Source organism: Sciurus vulgaris (assembly GCF_902686455.1).
Source record: "Sciurus vulgaris genome assembly, chromosome: 6".
In the NCBI taxonomy this organism is placed as follows: domain Eukaryota; kingdom Metazoa; phylum Chordata; class Mammalia; order Rodentia; family Sciuridae; genus Sciurus; species Sciurus vulgaris.
Window position 1 is genome coordinate 490,876 of NC_136466.1, and position 17,559 is coordinate 508,434.

At 51.5% G+C, this 17,559-nt stretch overlaps 1 protein-coding gene and 1 pseudogene across 3 annotated transcripts; one reads left to right on the forward strand and one right to left on the reverse strand.

Annotated features, from left to right (window-relative positions):
- Positions 1 to 33: 33 nt before the first annotated feature.
- On the reverse strand, positions 34 to 9,833 carry GUK1 (guanylate kinase 1). Of its 2 annotated transcripts, XM_079145596.1 has the most exons (8): positions 9,694 to 9,832; positions 2,731 to 2,844; positions 2,421 to 2,462; positions 1,795 to 1,891; positions 1,195 to 1,333; positions 1,042 to 1,126; positions 570 to 655; positions 34 to 398 (listed from the first exon to the last, which is right to left on the reverse strand). In XM_079145596.1, the coding sequence occupies exons 1-8, from the start codon at positions 9,752 to 9,754 to the stop codon at positions 363 to 365; spliced, it is 660 nt and encodes a 219-aa protein (XP_079001722.1). In that variant the 5' UTR covers positions 9,755 to 9,832; the 3' UTR covers positions 34 to 362. The 2 variants fall into 2 exon arrangements, with proteins under 2 accessions (XP_079001722.1, XP_079001723.1); XM_079145597.1 differs by lacking the exon at positions 2,421 to 2,462 and having other exon boundaries at positions 9,694 to 9,833.
- Positions 9,834 to 14,083: 4,250 nt separating this feature from the next.
- LOC306664612 (oligosaccharyltransferase complex subunit OSTC-like) lies at positions 14,084 to 17,089 on the forward strand (annotated as a pseudogene). The gene is made up of 2 exons: positions 14,084 to 14,108; positions 16,516 to 17,089. The product of its transcript is annotated as an oligosaccharyltransferase complex subunit OSTC-like (transcript).
- Positions 17,090 to 17,559: the final 470 nt, after the last annotated feature.

Sequence of the window (17,559 nt, forward strand, 5' to 3'; positions counted from 1 at the left end):
GTGTCAGGCCCCAACCTCAGAGTGGCAACACGCTAACCCAACAGTCACTTTATTAGGATGTCAGTCCTGCTCCAGCAGGAGGGACAGGGGAAGGGGATGGAGACAGCCAGGGAACACAGATGGGGACACCTCAGTCCTCCAGCCACAGGGAGGGAGGGAGGGAGGGAAGCAGCAATCCCACCCCACGTGCTGGACACCAGCTGAGGTGTGGAGCTGCCATGTGGCCAGCAGGGAGCAGCTACGCCGACCCATGAGGGGAACCCACCCGGGTCCTGCATGAATCCTCAGCAGTCCAGCCAGGCAGCACCTGGAGCCCAGAGATGTGGGGCACAGGAAGCGCCTGTGGGATGGACAGCTGGTCCTCAGGCATGGCTTGTCCCTTGAGCTTTCTTGATTTCCTGCCAAGGAGGAAGGGAAGAGGTCAGGGCAGGCTGGGACTTGGGGAGGGCGGGGCCTCCCACCCTGCTGATGCGCTGGGTCTTGTGCTGCAGTGCCAGTGTGGGAACCCCAGGCCTCCCTAGGACCACCAGAGGCTGCAGCCTGAGCGGGGGCTGCCCAGGGAGGCCCACCTCAGAGAGTGCCTGCTTCAGGGCGGCGTAGGCCTCATCCAGATTGTCATTGACGATCACCAGGTCGAACAGGCCCGGCTCCTTGCCTGGGGGCGAAACAGGGTCAGGTGCGGGCAGCACCCAGCTGACTGCCTAGCTGTGTGCCCTTGCTGCTCTTCTGTGGGGCAGCCCCTGCCTGTCAGGGCTATGGGAGGGCAGACTCCCTGGACCAGGTCCCAGGCCACCTCTCTGCTCTGCAGAACCCCAGCAGGGCCTCAGTCCTGTCAAGCCCCTGAATCCAGGAACCTGAATGCCATCGTCCCAGGACACTGGCCAGGGCTAGCAGGGCCTGTGATGTGGCTGCCCCATGCACGTGCAGAGACAGCAGGAGGCAAGCAGCACCCTCCTAAAGGGGCTGAGCACAGACCAGAGGGAAGAACGCCAGGAAGGGGCAGGGGTGCAGACCCTCAGGGCCCGTCCCAGCTGCACTCACTGCTGTCCATGTCTGCCCGAGCGGCGGCCAGTCGCTTCGCCAGGCTCTCCTCTGTCTCTGTGTTGCGCTGGCGCAGTCGCTGCTCCTAGAAAGCAGGCCCGCGTGGGGTCAGAGTCTCCCAGCTGCCCACTCACCCCTGCCCCGGGCACCCACCAGCACGTCCAGAGATGGTGGCTGCACAGAGATGTAGATGGGGCGAAGGTCTGTCTTCTTGATGTTGCGCACACCCTGCAGGTCCACGTCCAGCACGCAGATGCGGTTCATGGCCTGCACGGCCCGCACCGCCGCCTTGCTGGGGGTGAGAGTGGGGCTCAGTCAGAGACCTAGCCGCACTGCTCTGCTCTGCCAGTCCCCCAAGGCCTCCAAGAGTTTCAGAGGGACTTGGCCCCTACCCCTCAGTCTCCCCTGGGCCTGGCCTGGGCAGCTGCAGGACCTCACCTGACCCCAGCACACACCTACCACTCCTACCAGGCCCCCTACCAGCATAGTTCCTGTCCTGCAGCCACGTTTGGGGCTGCCCTTGGTGGGTACTGCCTGGCCCAGGCTTCTGGAGAGGCCTGAGGGGCCTGTGTCTGTCTGTCCGTCCATCCCACCAGGCTTGAAGGCTCCAGGGCAGCTGGGGGAAGGGCAGACTGCAGCAGGCAGACCGATAGAGCGTGTGGAGGGGAAGACTCAGGAGAGCCCCCTGCTACCATGCCATGGGGACCCTGACTCAGGGCCCCAGGGATTCTAGGCCTACCCCGCACAGCCCACCTTGTCCCATACAGGTTCCCTGAGAACTCGGCATGCTCAATGAAGTCCCCAGCGGCGATGTCGCGCTGCATTACCTCCCTGGTCACAAAGTAGTAATCTGAAGAAGAGCAAGGTTGTCTAGAGGTGACCTCTGCCCTGCCCAGCCAGCATCCCCATTTCCTGGCGTGCTGACGCGTCCTTCCATTCCAAATCCAGGCTGCTCTGGCCATGTGGCCATGTGCCACTGCTTATACGGTCTTCTCTGTGGGGTCTGGAGGCTGCCAGGTTCCACGGGGGAGCCAGGGACCCCTGGGCCACGCAGCAGGCAGGCAGGAAGAGCCCCATCCACGTGGATGTGTAGTGTCCAGGGTGCTGAAGGCGTACACTACCAGCACACCACATAGCAGCAGGGCCAAGCTCAGGGCAGACCTGGTCAGGCCCCCAGCCCTCTAACCTCTGTAGCTTCCCCCAGGTGGACAGAAGGTGCAGGACCTAATTACACCCACCACCCTGAAGGCAGGGACCTTCTTAGAGATGGGGAGACCACTGTGTGCACTGTGGCCAAGAAGCAGAGGATAGGAGACTTCCCAATACCACCTCCATGCCAGCTGGAGCCCAGGGCCCACAGACTGCCCAAACCAGCTCACCTTTGCCATTCTCCTCACCAGGCCGTGGGTCCCTCGTGGTATCTATGAAAAAGACCCATCACCCATTGAGGAGACCCCAGGGCCCACCAACTCCGCAGGGTCTTTCCTGGCAGTGCGCTCAGCCTGGGGCACACAGTAGCTGGAGGGTGCAGTAGCCCAGCCCTACCCTTTGGGGGCCACGGGCCCCAGGCTGCCTGCTGCAGACTCAGGCCCCAGGAACGGAGGTGAGGAGAGCAACCCCAGAGCGGCTCCATGCTGGGGACAACACCCACCTCTGCAGCCCGTGCCCTCACGTCCCCAAAGCACTCACGGGACACGCTGAAGCCGAAGACGCTGCTGTGCTCCTGGAGCAGCCTCTTCAACAGGGTGCTCTTCCCGGCCCCGGACGGCCCACTCAGCACCACGGGCCTGGGTCCTGACATGCCTGTGCAGAGGCAGGGGCAGCTGTTGGCAGCTGTGTCCCCACCCGTGCAAGCACTTGGCCACCCAGGAGGCAGTGGGGCGAGGGCCCCCAGAGCTGTCTCCACGCAATGCCCACTGAGCACAGAAGGGCTAGTACAGCAAAGGCTAGTAGAGCAAGCAGACCGGCTGATGGGGCCCCAGCCCCACCCCCCCAGGGCTGCCTCCCCAGCGCTACCCCTCTGGGACCCTGACACCCCCCCACCCCACGTGGGAGCCTAGCTTTGGCTTCTACAGGTGGACTGTTTGCTGGGTGGCTGGGACTGAGGAGGGACGTTCCTGTCCCCACAGAGGTGGTCTCATCAAGATCTGCTCAATCCAAGTCTGTCCTGGGAACCTCCCACTAGATCTGGGAGCCCCATCCCGGTCTCTGATGCCAGAGTCCGGGAAGCATGGGCTGCTGGCAGGTGGGGCTGGGAGGGGAAGTGAAGCTGGAAGTGGCTAAGGGCTCAACACCTATGGTGGACAAGGGCCCTGAGAGGCCTGTACCAAGGGGAGGTATGTGGGACCACCTGAGCCCACCCCGGAGTTCAGCACAATCTTATACCAGTTTCCTTCCTTATGGTTCTGCTAGTACCTCCCTAGGACCAACTGAATTCCAGCCCAGACCCCATGGTCTCCCTGCCTTTGACCGCCCCAATTCACCTGTCCACCAACCTGGCCCTGAGCAGGCTTCCTTTTCCTGGGGTACCCTGCCTAGCCAGCCACTCCAGTCTCCCTGGGACAGCACCCACCTGCTTGGTCAGCTTGGGGTGAGGCTACAGTTGTTCTGCACTCAAGGCTGGGGGCTAATCTCTGACAAGCCTGCATCCTGCCCTTCTGAGAGATAAATCCCCTGGGCACTCAACCCCGCCCTTCTGAGCTAAATCCCCGAGTGCCCAACCCTGCCCTTCTGAGAGCTAGATCCCAGGGCCCTCATCCCCCATACCAAGCAGGAAGGAAAAGGAAGTTCCTTGCCCCACCCTCCCCAGCCTGTGTGAGCTGAGGGATGCAAGGCCAGGGCTGCCCAGGGCAGCACACAGGTGAGGGTGGGAGGGAGAGAAATCCAGGCAGGGTGCCGGGGGCCCAGGCTGCCTCTGTGTTGTGTGGCAGTTGGAGGGTTGCAAGCACCGTGGCCCTGCAGGGGTAGGGTTCAAGACAGCTCCCAGCAGGGCTGTCAGAGGCACGGTGCCTGCAGGAAGGGCAGCTGCTCGGGCAGGCTGCTTTCTTAATCCCCAATGTAGGCCACAGGGTAATCTCAGAGCACCCCTGAGGGCTGCTGATACAGGAGGACACACTGCAGGACACTGCACACAGGTGCCCATATGAGGTACACGCACTCAACACGGCACAAACGTGCGCACACTGGAAATGCGTGCATTTGTATATGTTCTTGAGAAGAAGCACATGGGACTGCCTATAAAAATACACGGGAGGGGCTGGGGCTGCAGCTGAGTGGTAGAGTGCTTGCCTAGTATGTGACAGGCACTGGGTTCCGTCCTCAGCACCACATAAAAGTAAGTATTTTGTCCATCTACAACTAAAACAATTAAAAAAAAAAAAAAAAAAAAAAAAACAGGAAGAGGGGATCAGGGGAGACTGGCCCACGTCACCGGCACGTCAGTGACAGTGCTCTGGCACGAGGTGTCTTCTCACCACAACAGGTCTGCACCTGTCACACTGCCCTGCATGCCACCTTCTCTGTGCGTCCAGGCACCCCATGCATGGAGCTCACCACCACCCTGGCCCTGGCCTCACCTCCATCCCAGCCCTGCTGCCTCCTCCACAGCCCTCCCAGCTACACATCCTGGCTTCACAGAGCTACCCTCCCTCCTGCCCATGCTAGGCACTCAGGTCAAGATCTTCCCAGGTGGCCACAGGTTGGTGGCCTGCAGCTGCCCTGCATCCTGCTGACTTGGCACACTCAGTTTCTTATGACCCCAGAGCCTCCCAGGACACAGGAGCCCTGTGACCCAGGCCAGCTTCTAGAGCTCCTGGTTCCCTTGAGGCAGGGCTCACTCTGGGGCTGTCCAGGTTCAGTGCATTCCCCAGCACCTGTCTATGCTGCCTGTCTAGTGTGCCCCACCTACCTATGCTCAACTGCAAAGACTGGATGCCTGAAAGAGGACTAACAGGCTAATAGAGCCAGCTGGGTCAAGGGCCTCAAGCTTTAGTATCACCTGACTTGTGTGCCAAACGACACACTGACCAGTACCCCGATAGGTGAGTCGCCCTGGAAGCAACCAGGAAGGACCACATAACAGGTGGCACATGAATTCCCAGAAAACAGCCTCCCCTTTCCCAAAAGCCCTGATATCTGCTAATCTATGTTCATGACTCTGCAACCCCGGGTCGGGGGGCAGAGGGGGCTACTGAACAATTTCTACTGCTGATGCTCAGCTTTGGTTTTGTTATTGGTTGCCTGAACCTCACCAAGGAAAGGTCCCTACATTGAAGGTCTCTTCCTCCTAAGAAGGGAGCATTTTGCTGGGCTTGTTGGTATACACCTGTAATCCTAGCGGCTCAGGAGGCTGAGGCAGGAGGACCACAAGTTGAAAGCCAGTCTCAACAATGGCAAGGTGCTAAGAAACTCAGTGAGACCCTGTCTCTAAATAAAATACCCAACAGGGCTGGGGATGTAGCACAGTGGTTGAGTGCCCCTGGGATCAATCCCTCACTGCCTAAAAAAGAAGGGGACGTTTCATTCCTGACAAACACATGGGCTCCCACAAGCAGTCACAGCACACCTACTTTGGTTGCTAAAAAGAGAAACCAAGATGGAAGGACGAGCACTAGTGTACCAGGAGGAGGAGCACGGCTGCCCTGGAGGAGCAGCACTACTAACAGAAAAACAAGGCTGAGGGGAGGATGCCTCACAGGGCCCAGATCCACCTGGGAGCACCGCTGGGCGACCTGGTGTGACACCAACAAGCAGACCACCCCACCTGGGCCGAGCCCAGATTTGGGAGGATGGGAGCCTACACCGTCTCCAGGACCACTCACCATGGGCTGTGGTGGCAGTCAGGGGACAGAGTGGTGACAGGGACGGGGCAGATGAGAGGAGTGAGAAGGAGATCGAGGGGATGATTTGTAGGCTGGCCCGCTGTGCTTCTTTTAAAGAGCAACTCACCTACAGCCACAGGACAGTCGCATTCCTGCCATCTGCATGAGGAAGGCAGAGACCCTGAGGGGGACTTCGGTGACCACACAAGGCAGCCCAGCACTAGGAGACAAGGCTGATCCCCCAAACGTAAAGGTGGTAAGAGCAGGTTCCAATCAGAGCTAGCCAGTGTGGGTCAAGGTGACCTAGAGTTGTCCCCATAGCAGCATCACAGTCTGATGTCCACCTGCTGTCAAAAGTCAAGACGTGGACCAGGACGGACTGTCTGGAAACTTCCCTGGGACTCTAATAAAACTGGAGGGCAGGAGGGGCACACTGTCCTTCTCTCTGAGGGGACCCACTCTCTCCTGAAGAGTCCCCTTTTCCTGTCCCTTCAATACACTCATGCCTGCTACTCTGAGGGACAAGTCCGATACCTTTCTGACAAGATCCCAAGAACAGAGGTGAGAAGGACTGCTGTGGCTGCCTCCGCCTGGCAGGAGGACTTTGCTCCGTGACAGTGTGGGCACACACACCCGAGTCACAGCCAGCTCCACCCCAGCCAAGTCCCTGCTGGGCTGTGCCGGCCTCTCCAGGAGGAGGCACCCCTCCTGTTCTACGTCCAAGAGCGGCAAGGACACCAGCTTGGCCCCACAGAGCCTCTCCAGGGCCCCTGCCCGCTCCAGGAGGCCCTGGCCAGTCCCCCTAGTGGCACTGCAGGCTGACGGCAAGCCCAGATGAGCCGTGGGACGCACACGCACGGCTGAGTCTCACTCTGGCACCCACCAAAGAACCAAGCCCAACCGTAGGCCAGAGGCAACGTGAGACTGTGGGGAGACTGTGGAAAGTGCTCTGAACCCTTTGCTCTTTAGTTCTTTCAGTTTCTAAAACCCCCATAACTGTAAGAAGTGGGTGAGATGCAAGAGATTTCCACAGGAGTTCAGGAGGGACCGTTACCCGGGGGCATTTGCTGGGGAGCTACCAGGACTGGCTACCGCAGCCCTGCTCCTCTGCTCCCTAGGGCCTGCCCCAGGACTGGATTCTGCCACAGCCTCCACCACCCTCTGCCCTCTGCCTCCAGGAGACACCAACAGACCAGAGATGTCAGTTCCCTCCGGTCCTCTCCTGAGAAACAAGTGGTTCTGAGCACCCCGGTGACACGTGCCAGCCTGAGACCATCCAGTCCTCAGGAGCTTTTTCTAAATAAGATGGCACTTGGGGCTGGGGCTGGGGCTCAGTGGTAGAGTGCTCACCTAGCAGATGTGAAGCCCTGTGTTCAATTCTCAGCACCACATAAAAATAAAGTTGTGTCCACCCACAACTAAAACAAAATATTTAAAAAAATATATAAGACGGCACCTGGATCAGATGCAGTAATGCCCATCTGTAATCTCAATGACTTGGAAGGCTTAGGCAGAAAGATAACAAAAGGCCAGCCTCGGCAACTTTGGCCCTCAGCAATTGAGTAAGATCCTATCTCTAGAAAATAAATAAATAAATAAAAAAGGCTTCTGGGTTAAGCCCCCATTACCCCCCAAAACAAACCAACCAACCAGCACCTGGATCAGCCTGGGCATTCTCAGCCTCATCTCCCTACCCAAGTGGGACAGGACCTACCGCCTGCCGAGGAGGGCCCAACAGGGCATAGCAGCCCACCCTGCGCAGGCTGCCATACCTTGCTGACATCACCCTGCTGAGCTTCTCCCCAGCAAGAAAAAGGAACAAGGGCAGAACAAGCACGAGAGAGAGAGAGGGTGTAACCAAAGAAAAGTAGAGTGGAGGACTCCACGGGGCCTGGCAGTAGCCCTCTATGCAAGAGACCCAGGCCCAGCAAAGGCAGGGACAGGGAGCAGCCTGGACCTGAGTACAGAGGCCGCTTCCTCCTCCACCTGCTTCCCTGGGCTCACCCTTGTGGTCCCTTCCCTTCCTGGTGATGTGGGTCACTCTCCTCCCATCAGATCCTTCCACCTCTTCCTCCAGCCATCTCGACATATTTCCTGACTATTCTGCATGTGCCAAAACAGAGGTGCAAGCCTGGGGTGCCAGGAGTGAAATGTAATGCATTCAAGTTTACAACTTCAGGAAGCTGCTGGTCTTGTTTTTTCCAGTCAAAACCTAGTGCTGGGCCAAGGTATTTCCAGAGTCTCAAGGAAGGGCAGTGGCATCACTGGCCAGCATGGCAGGAAATTCTACTGAAACAGGAGACCCCCAAGTGGCAGAGCCCATCCTGACCTGTCTTTCCTGGAGGCTGAGGAAGAAAGTTTTCCTGACTTCTTCAGAGCAAGACCTAGTCTGGAAAGTCTAAGGGTGACAGAAAACTCCAGAAGAGCCCATGCTCTGGCAGGCAAAGTCCTCCAAGGACCCTGCAAGGGTGACCTTAAGGGACACCCTTCTACAGAAGCAAACTGCCTTCCTCCTCTTCCCTTGACTCTCCCCGAGACTGATCAGCTATCACCTGGCTTCCACCCTCTCCTCAGGACAAGAACCCATGGCACCTTCACCTGCTCCTACCCCAAGCATTACCTATAGGAACTCCTGGACTCCTCATTTGGAAAGCCGGCTATGCCCTGCTTTGAGTTAGTCCATTAGGTACAGAACAGCAGTTCTCAGGCTGCCCCCAAACCCGACTTACTCCATTTTGTAAAGCAGTAGTTTGCCATAAACCACTCATTTTGAGTATAAGTGCCAAGACAGAATGACTCCACACCTTGTTTATTCAAGTAAAAACCGTGGTGTTTTTATGGTGCCTGGCAGCACCATAAATAACATACATGCCAACTTATCAAACTGAATCAAGGAGCACTTGGACGCATGGACATCCCAAATCACATCAGGAGCATCAGACATGGGTGCTTATCTATCTCACCAGATGCAAACCCCTCACTCAAGACCCGTAAAAGGAGGAGCCAAGACGGAACAAGGCAGCACTCTGACCCCATCACGTGGTCACTCATCGACAGCCTGCTCAGGAAAATCTCCAGAGAAGCCTCCGATTCCCTGTCCCCGCCATGACGGCCACACAGGGCCCACTCCACGCTGACAGGTCCGCAGAACCGCTGCGCCCGCAGGGCCGGAGCTCCCTCCATTCTGGGCGCCGTCCAGGGCAGCGCGCAGCCGGCACTGCGTAGCCCCTCGGGCGTTCCACCGGACGCCACCGTGCGAGGCGCGGCGTGTGACCGGGGCTCGGGAGGGCGCAGTGCGGCGAGCGGAGGAGCTGCGTCCTCCCGGCTTGCGACCCTCGGGGAGCCCATCCGAGGGAAGTGGTGGAGCCTGTGAATCCACCGTGGCTCCGGAAACGCACACCGAGGAAGGCAGGGTCGGGTCGGGTCGGGCCGGCTCGTGGCACTGCCCCGCGGGCGCCCGCCTCTGCCGAGGCCGTGCTCGGGAACCGCGGGCGACCCGGGGCGCCTGCAGAGGCCGCGCCCCGGACCCCTCGGAGCGGCGGCCCCCAAACCCCGCCTCTGCCCGGGCCGCGGGCCGCGGGATGGAGGGCGGCGGCACGTCGCGCCCGAGCTCGGGAGAGCCGGTCCGGCGGCTGCGGTGACCCGGGCCCTGCGGCTCGGGGAAGGGCGCGGACGCGGAACGCGCGGCCTGCCGGCGGCTGCGACCCTGCGCCATCCCGCCCCAACGTTTGAGGCCCAGAGAGGAACGCGTCCTCTCTGCCAGGCGTCCGACCAGGACGGTCGCCACCGCGGCCCCGGACAAGCCGCCGCCGGCAGCCCGCGCCGCACTCACCGTCCAAAGGGGCCCGGCCCAGGGCGGCCGCCGCCAGCCCGGCCAGCGGGCGCCGCAGCATGAGGGGGCCCGCCGCCGCCGCCCCGCCCTGCGCGAGGCCTGCGTCACAGCGCCGCGCCGGTCCGCGCGCTTATACGTAATGCGTCACAGCGCCGCGCCGGCCCCGCCCACGCGGGCCCGTAGTCACCGCCCGCGCCAGCCACCTCCGCTGACGTCACATCCCCGCGCCGGGCCGCCTCGCCCGGGACGCGGACGGCACCCGCCAGCCTCTGTAGGGACTGCGCAGCGCCCTCCGACCGCCGGGCACACATAGCCTGTCGCCCGCAGAGACGGTTTAAGAAATAGCAAACTTTGGGCTGGGGAGATAGCTCAGTTGGTAGAGTGCTCGCCTCGCAAGTACAAGGCCCTGGGTGCGATCCCTAGCACCGCGGACAAAAGAAAAAAAAGAAACAGCGAACTTTCATTGCTTTTCTAGCAGAGGAGAAACTGGACGGTAGGCCGTGATTCTCCCTGCCAGGGAGAACACAGGCTTTTAGAATGACAGTGACACAAGGGCTCGGACCCAGATATTACCAAAGACATGACAGTGTCTCTGGGGTGTCCTTGAGAGAGTTGCTGCTCCAGTTCCCGGGCTGAAGTGCTCTTTTATTTACTTACTTATTTTTGCGGTGCTGCGGATTGAACTCAGGGCCTTGTGCTCTATGAACTGAGCTATATCCCCAGCCCCAAGTTTCTTTATTCTTGTGGGTAATGACACTCCTAGGCTGTGAAGGACACGACAGCTGATCCTGGGACAGGAAAAATGTTAGTCTTCTCCCCGACTCACAGTTCAACAAGAGGAAAGGAAAGCTGCTCTGGCATTAGCGGAATTGTTCTGTAAAGTGGGGCAAGGAGAAAGATTATAGGAAAACAACGGATGGATTAACATTGTCACTTTTTGTAAGGATTATTAAAACACAGGAGTCTAGCATGACATGTAACGTTTTGTCAAGGGCTGGACAGATGATTTGTAAAGTATGACTACAGCATTATCCTGCCAAATAAGGCAGGCAGGATCAAGGGAAAATTGAGGGGTAAAAGTCTCATCTTGTTCCCACCTCTTGAAAAGAGCAGCCCAGTGTGAGGCTGTCAACTTCGCCTGGTGCGCAGTTTGTCTTTTTGATCATGACATTGGGCAGTTGAGTCAATTTTGTGTGACCCACACTTCAGGCATGAGATTTGTCCCTGGAAATTTAGTGTAGTTGTCCAGCTCCAGTTTATAGAACTTAAAGAAAAAGTTTTTGTTCTTGGTTGGAAGGGTTTTAACCTATCTAATCTTGGAGGAAACTAAAATTCATCATCCAGTCCAGTCTATAGGTAATAGCAACTTGAAAATGGTGTACAGGTCTACAGGTATACTATCTTCATATTCTTCTAAAACATTAGTCACCCCTACTTCTAACACTCAGATAAGACTAATCTTTTTGGAAAATAAGTTTAGTGTCATCAGCTTGTCCCGATTACACAACTGCAACAAGAATAGCAGTTGACCACATAGACTCCTTAAGTTTGCTGGGACTTCTGATAAGAAATCTCAGGTTGGATTTTTAGAAGCTTCCCAACACTAGGAAGCCAAAACAAGACCGACTTCAGATGTTACCTGTAGTACCTATCAATTCGTTCTGTATACACTCTCAAATATGACACACTAGAGAAAGCTCTGTAATATTAACAATGTTTCCAATTGTATCCTGTTATAACGAACAATGCTTGATCAACTATGCAAATTGTATTGCCATAAAAGTAATATTCATGAGTACTTTCTGAAATCTGAGGGGATCATGTAGGCAGAAAAGCAAAGACTTTGATTTTTGTTCACAAAGGTACACTTTACCAAACTGCTGCATGCTGTAAGTAGGTTAAAAGGGAAAATGCTTCCTCAAACCTGAAAAGCAAAACATTAAAAAAGAACAGCCAATTTCAAATTTAAGGAACTCATAATCATTCATCTATTGTTATCCACTCATCGAATCTCATGTCACTCTTGTTTTTGTGGTGTGGGGATTGAACCCAGAGACTTAGCCAAGGCTGGGAAAGTGTTTTACCACTGAGCTAATTTCCCTAATGTAATCATGGGCCCAGTTTTCCCATCAGTTTTGGAGATCCTTACACAGTCCAAGGTCCATCCTTAAAAGCTGCCATGAGCCAGTACTTGTCAGCAGCTTTCCATCCTTTCCAGGCTCTTTGACACTGTACAATGATAACTGCTTGCAAAAACATTCCAGAAAAGCATAATAAAGCAGTTAACTCTGAACAAAATGAAATGTTTAAAGTGCAATATCTATTGCTTCTAAGTATTTTTCTTTGGCAGGAAAAACTGATAGTGTTAACTAGACTTTTTGTTGTTGTACTTTTTAAATATACATGACAGTATATTTTGACATACTGTGCATACATGGAGTATGACTTATTCTCATTAGGATCCTATTATTTTGGCTGTACATGATGTGGAGTTACCCTGGTCACGTATTCATACCAGCATAGGAAAGTTACGTACAATTAATTCTGTCTTTCCTGTTCCCCTCTCCCCTTCCTTCCCTTCATTCCCCTTTGTTGAATCCAACGGACTTCTATTTTTTCCCCTCTCCACCCTCCCTTGTTGTGAATTAGCCCACATATCAGAGAGAATATTTGGCCTTTGGTTTTTAGGGATTGGCTTATTTCACTTAGCCTGATAGTCTCCAGTTCCATCCACTTACAGCAAATGCCATAATTTCATTCTTCTTTATGGCTAAAGAATAATTATACCATTCTTCTTTATGGTATATATATTCCATATACACCATGTTTTCTTTATTCATTCATCTATTAAAAGGCACCTAGGTTCCATAGCTTGGCTATTGTAAATTGAGTTGCTACAAACATAAATGTGGCTGCATGACTGTAGTATGCTGATTTTAAGTCCTCTGGGTATAAACTGAAGAGTGGGATAACTGGGTCAAATGGTGGTTCCATTCCTAGTTTTCTGAGGAATCTCCATACTGCTTTCAGAGTGGTTGCAACCATTTTCAGTCCCACCAGCAGTGTATGGGCATACCTTTTCCCTCGCATACTCAACAGCACTTTCTGTTACCTGTGTTCTTAGTAATTGCCATTCTGACTGGGGATGAAATCTCCTGGTAGTTTTTTAAGTTGTCAATGGACATTTACCTATTTATACGTGGTGCTGAGAATTGAACCCAGTGCCTCACACATGCCAGGCAAGTGCTCTACCACTGAGCTATGACCCGGCCCTCAGTGTAGTTTCAATTTTGCATTTCTCTAATAGCTAGATGCTGAACATTTTTTCATATTTTTTTGATCATTCGTATTTCTTCTGTGCTTTTCAGTTCCTTTGCCTATTTATTGATTGGCCTATTTGTATTCTTTTTTATTTTTTTGATGTTAGGTTTTTTGAGTTCTCTGTATTTCCTGGAGATTAATGCTCTGAGGTGCAGGTGATAAAGATTTTCTCCCATTCTGTAGGCTCTCTGTTCACATTCTTGATTGTTTCCTTGTCTATGAAGAAACTTTTTAGTTTGATACAATCCCATTTATTGACTCTTGATTTTACTTGCACTTTAGGAGTCTTGTTAAGGAAGTCGGTTCCTAAGCCAACATGATGGAGAGTTGGGCCTACTTTTTCTTCTAGTAGGTGCAGGGTCTCTGGTCTAGTGCATAGGTCCTTGATTCACTCTTGAGTTTTGTGCAGAGTGAGAGGGATTCAATTCCATTCTTCTATATATGGATTTCCAGTTTTCCCAGCACCGTTTGTTGAAGAGGCTGTCTTTGCTCCAGTGTGTTTATGGCGCACCTTTGACTTCTTTGATATCTTGGTTTTCAAGGATGACCCAAGTTAGAAAGGGGTAAATTAGTTTTAACACAAATGGAATTAATCTTCATAAATGTTAGAAGAGACATCTAATTTGAAAGTTAAAATACTAAAAAATCAATTAAGTTCAAGTATTCTTGGCTTTTTGAATTCTATGAGGTAACATATATTTTGTTAAATATATGATTTAACAAAATATGATTTATATAAATCATATTTATATAAATCAATAAATATATGATTTAACAAAATTAAATGATTTTATAAATTAATAAAAAAGTTTAAGATTGCTTGTTTCTAGGTCTCAACCAAAAAGCAAGTTTATTGAGATGTAAAATTCTAACATGTATGTAATTCTGTATGCAGAGTACAAAAAGTTTCAGCTGTTTCAATTAAAGTGCTGTAAAAAGCTTATTAAAAAGGAGTACATTTACGTTTCAGAATGTGAATCAAGGAAGAGTCAGCAACGGAAAAAAGGAGATAAAGGAAAGTCCTAGGTATGGAAATACATTTTACTATGAAAATGAGAAGGAAAAAGAGATGTTTCTGGAGGAGAAAGTCTGTGGTAAAATAAGCTGTACAATGTCTAAGTTGTAAAAGTTTGTGAAACATAGATCTCAGAAAGTTCATGTGTGGGATAGAGTTGGCTACAATCAGCACGATTATTCAAGATTTCTTTCCCTAAGGGTAACCTTTAATATGCTGATCTAAAAACAAGGGATCCTTAGAACATTGGTGTGCTCTTACCTAAAGATAATTTATGTCTGTTAGGTTTTATCACTTAGGGAAACTAAGTCTTAAAGAGATTAGGATTTGTACCTGTTTTTCGGGTTTTTTTTTTTTTTGCCGGGGCGGCGTACTGGGGATTGAATTTAGGGGCACTCAACCATTGAGCCACATCCCCAGCCCTGTTTTGCATTTTATTTAGAGACAGGGTCTCACTGAGTTGCTTAGCACCTGACTCTTGCTGAGGCTAGTTTTGAATTCACAATTCTGCTCAGCCTCCTGAGCCACTGGGATTATAGGCATGGGCCATCGCACCTGGCTTGTACCTGTTTTAGTTTTTAAAATAACTTCGTAACTGGTTAAATAAACTTATGTATACTTCTGAGAATTGAGCTTTGTCTGTTTTAATGTAAAACTTAGTTAATAAGGACATTTGTGTAATTGTGACCCTGTTACTGGCTTCTCTGTATATTAGATGTATTCATGTTCTCCAAACTAAAATTGTCTGTGGCAATAGTATCCTTCAGATTTATGTAGAATAATAATTTGGTGGGTATTTATGTCATTTAATCTTTTGTCACTGGATAAAGGCAACCTGTTATCAATAAGTTACATAATTTTGTTACTCTTTATGCTGGGATGGGAATTTATTTTTGGAAGGTAATAAGGAGAGTCTGGTTTGCTTAAATTAAGGGCTCTCGGCCTTCCTGCATGATTCATGTTTCAGATGTAGTATCGTATTATGTTAACTGACATTCAACTAGAGTCAGGAAATCACTTGAGAACTTTGTACAATGATATTTAAGGCAAGGTAAAGATCAGCCTCAGAAATAAAGCACTTTGCCTAAGATTTGTCAAGAACCCTGCCTCACCTAGATAAGGCTCTGCCTCTCACCCTAGTCCATGTAAGAGCTCCAAAGTGACCAGAATCAAGCACATTTAAAGTTATATTCAAGAGGTATATTTTGTTGTTGTTGAGATCTCTAAATAGGGGATGGAGTACATAACCATGATCTTTCTTGTTTTTTGCTGATATTATGAGATGCTGCTCATACTCCTGTGGAGTTCACAATGCATCACTTTCAGCCTCACGTCTTGATTTTAATCCAGACCTGGAAAGAAGACAAGCTTCAACTCAGCTGAAAAGGAGCTTACCACTTAAGTGCTCATGGTCACCAGGAGCTACCTGAACTGCTAAAAAGGGGAGAACTCATCACATGGGTGATTCCACCTCAGGAAGTTCTTATGTCTAGGATAACACCAAAGGGTACAAGAACACAGATGAAAACAAGACCAAAAGGAACAAAAAGGGGGAACTTGTGAGAAGTAGGAAGTCTGGTGGTCCATTTTCAGAATATAGTATTTAGCCTTAATTGGGAGGAAAGAGCCAATTGTAGCCATTTTATCTATAGCCCTTCCTTTTGCCCTCCCCAGTTTTAAAATTAGCCAGTTGTACTGATTGTGACCCCAAGCTCCTCTTGCCAGAGCAAGGGCAGTGCTGCTTAGGGAAAAGGCAGGTGGACCTCCTGCCTGCCCAGGTGTGCTTGCTTCCAGACTGTGCTCAGTAGCAAGCCCCTCTGCAGAAGTAGAGCTTGCCTTGCAGCTGCTTCTGAGCGTGTCTGATTCCTTGTGGCCTCCCTGCATTTCAAACAGTGATCCTCCTGCCTCAGCTTCCCTGATAGCAGAGACCATGTACCACCTCCCCCAGCTAGGAATTTCAGTTTTGGGAACAAGTTAACATGTCATAACTCAAAGAAGGTCTAACACCACTTATTATTTGACATTATATATAACTTAATATTTCACATAAGCCTACTAGTATGGTTTCATCTCTCAACGGTGTTTCAGGAGCCCTCTGGAATATCCCAAAGTTAGTTCCCAGTCAAAAAAGATATTTCCAGTGGTTACCAGTCTGTCTATTTCAGTACCAGGAATTGAACTCAGGGGTGCTTAACCACTGAGTCACAACCTAGCCCTTTTTATTTTAATTTTTATAATTATTTTTATGTGGTGCTGGGGATTGAACCCAGTGCCTCTCACATGCTAGGCAAGTGCTCTACCACTGAGCCACAACCCAGCCCTCAGCCCTTTTTGAGACAGTCTTGTTAAGTTGCTGAGGTTGGTTTTGAACTTAAAACCCTCCTGCCTCAGTCTCCCTGGTCACTAGCATAACAGGTGTGCACCACCATGCCCAGCAACCAACCTGTTCTTGAGCATAAATATGGGTGCAAACAAACCCCACTGAGGTCAACATGGAGACTTTTACCGAGTCCCATTCTTAGTGCTCCAGTGTCCCAACCCAAAGCTGAGAAGCCACCCTGGGTGTGGATGCAGTCAGCCATGATGGAGTATGCTCTGGTGCTGATGCCCCATTTCCTTGTCACTGGAGGAATGATTTATGATGTTATCAAATCTCCAAGTGTTGGCTCTATGGCTAATGAACGTGGGCATCAGAGGCTAGTAGTTTTCTTGGCCTACACAGTAACTGGACGATATATTATGGAAGGACTTGTGTCAGCTTCCTGTTTACAATGGGAAGTTTAGGTTTCATAATCCTGGACTGATCCAATGCACCAAATATTCCAAAACTCAATAGAGTTCTTCTAGTCATTGGATTCACCTGTGTTCTACTGAGCTTTTTTTCATTGCTAGAGTTTCATGAGAATCAAACTGCCAGGCTATATGATGGGTTCTGAGAAGAAATCAGTGGATTCTGGATTTGCTCCTCTTAATGAAGTTTTAAAGGCTGTACCAGTCTTCTCCTATGAAACGTGGAAGAATAAAAATCAGCAGTAAAAGACATACCAAGTGAAAACAGGAAGCACATTAAAGCTTGGACTAGAATTTCTTGGTACTGGAGACAAGTTTATCAAGTTTTCTTTCGTGCTGATCTACTTTGATGTACTGATGATGTAAAATGTCATTTTCTTAGTTCATTTCATAAACACACCGTTCTAAAATTATAATATTGAATACAGTGATTATTTTTTACAACCCTCTTAAAAAAAATACTATCCCCCACCCCCACAGCTCAACAATCAGAACAGGGTTCTGTGACAACAGGTGTGGAGACTTCTCCCCACACACTGCAGCAGTGGACGCCTGCCGGGTGTTCAGCTCAACTCTGCTCTGACCCCCATCTGCCTAGAGACAGGGTCAGACCCCAACAGTCCAGAACTCCGTCCCCAAGACAACCTGCTTGGGATGCCAGCACAAGCCCAGTCTGTAATCAGGCTGTAAATCAGGACCCATGAGCCTCGCCCGGCTGGATGAAGTGACTTAAGTCACAG

Bases quoted from the DNA above. Each gene is read 5' to 3' on its own strand.
- GUK1 (XM_079145596.1), bottom strand. From the start codon at position 9,754: ATGCTGCGGCGCCCGCTGGCCGGGCTGGCGGCGGCCGCCCTGGGCCGG. The intron at 1,334-1,794 runs GTGGGCTGTGCG...TCTCACCCCCAG, and splicing joins GGGAACCTGTATGGGACAAG to CAAGGCGGCGGTGCGGGCCG. The intron at 399-569 runs GTGGGCCTCCCT...CCTCCTTGGCAG, and splicing joins TGAAGCAGGCACTCTCTGAG to GAAATCAAGAAAGCTCAAGG.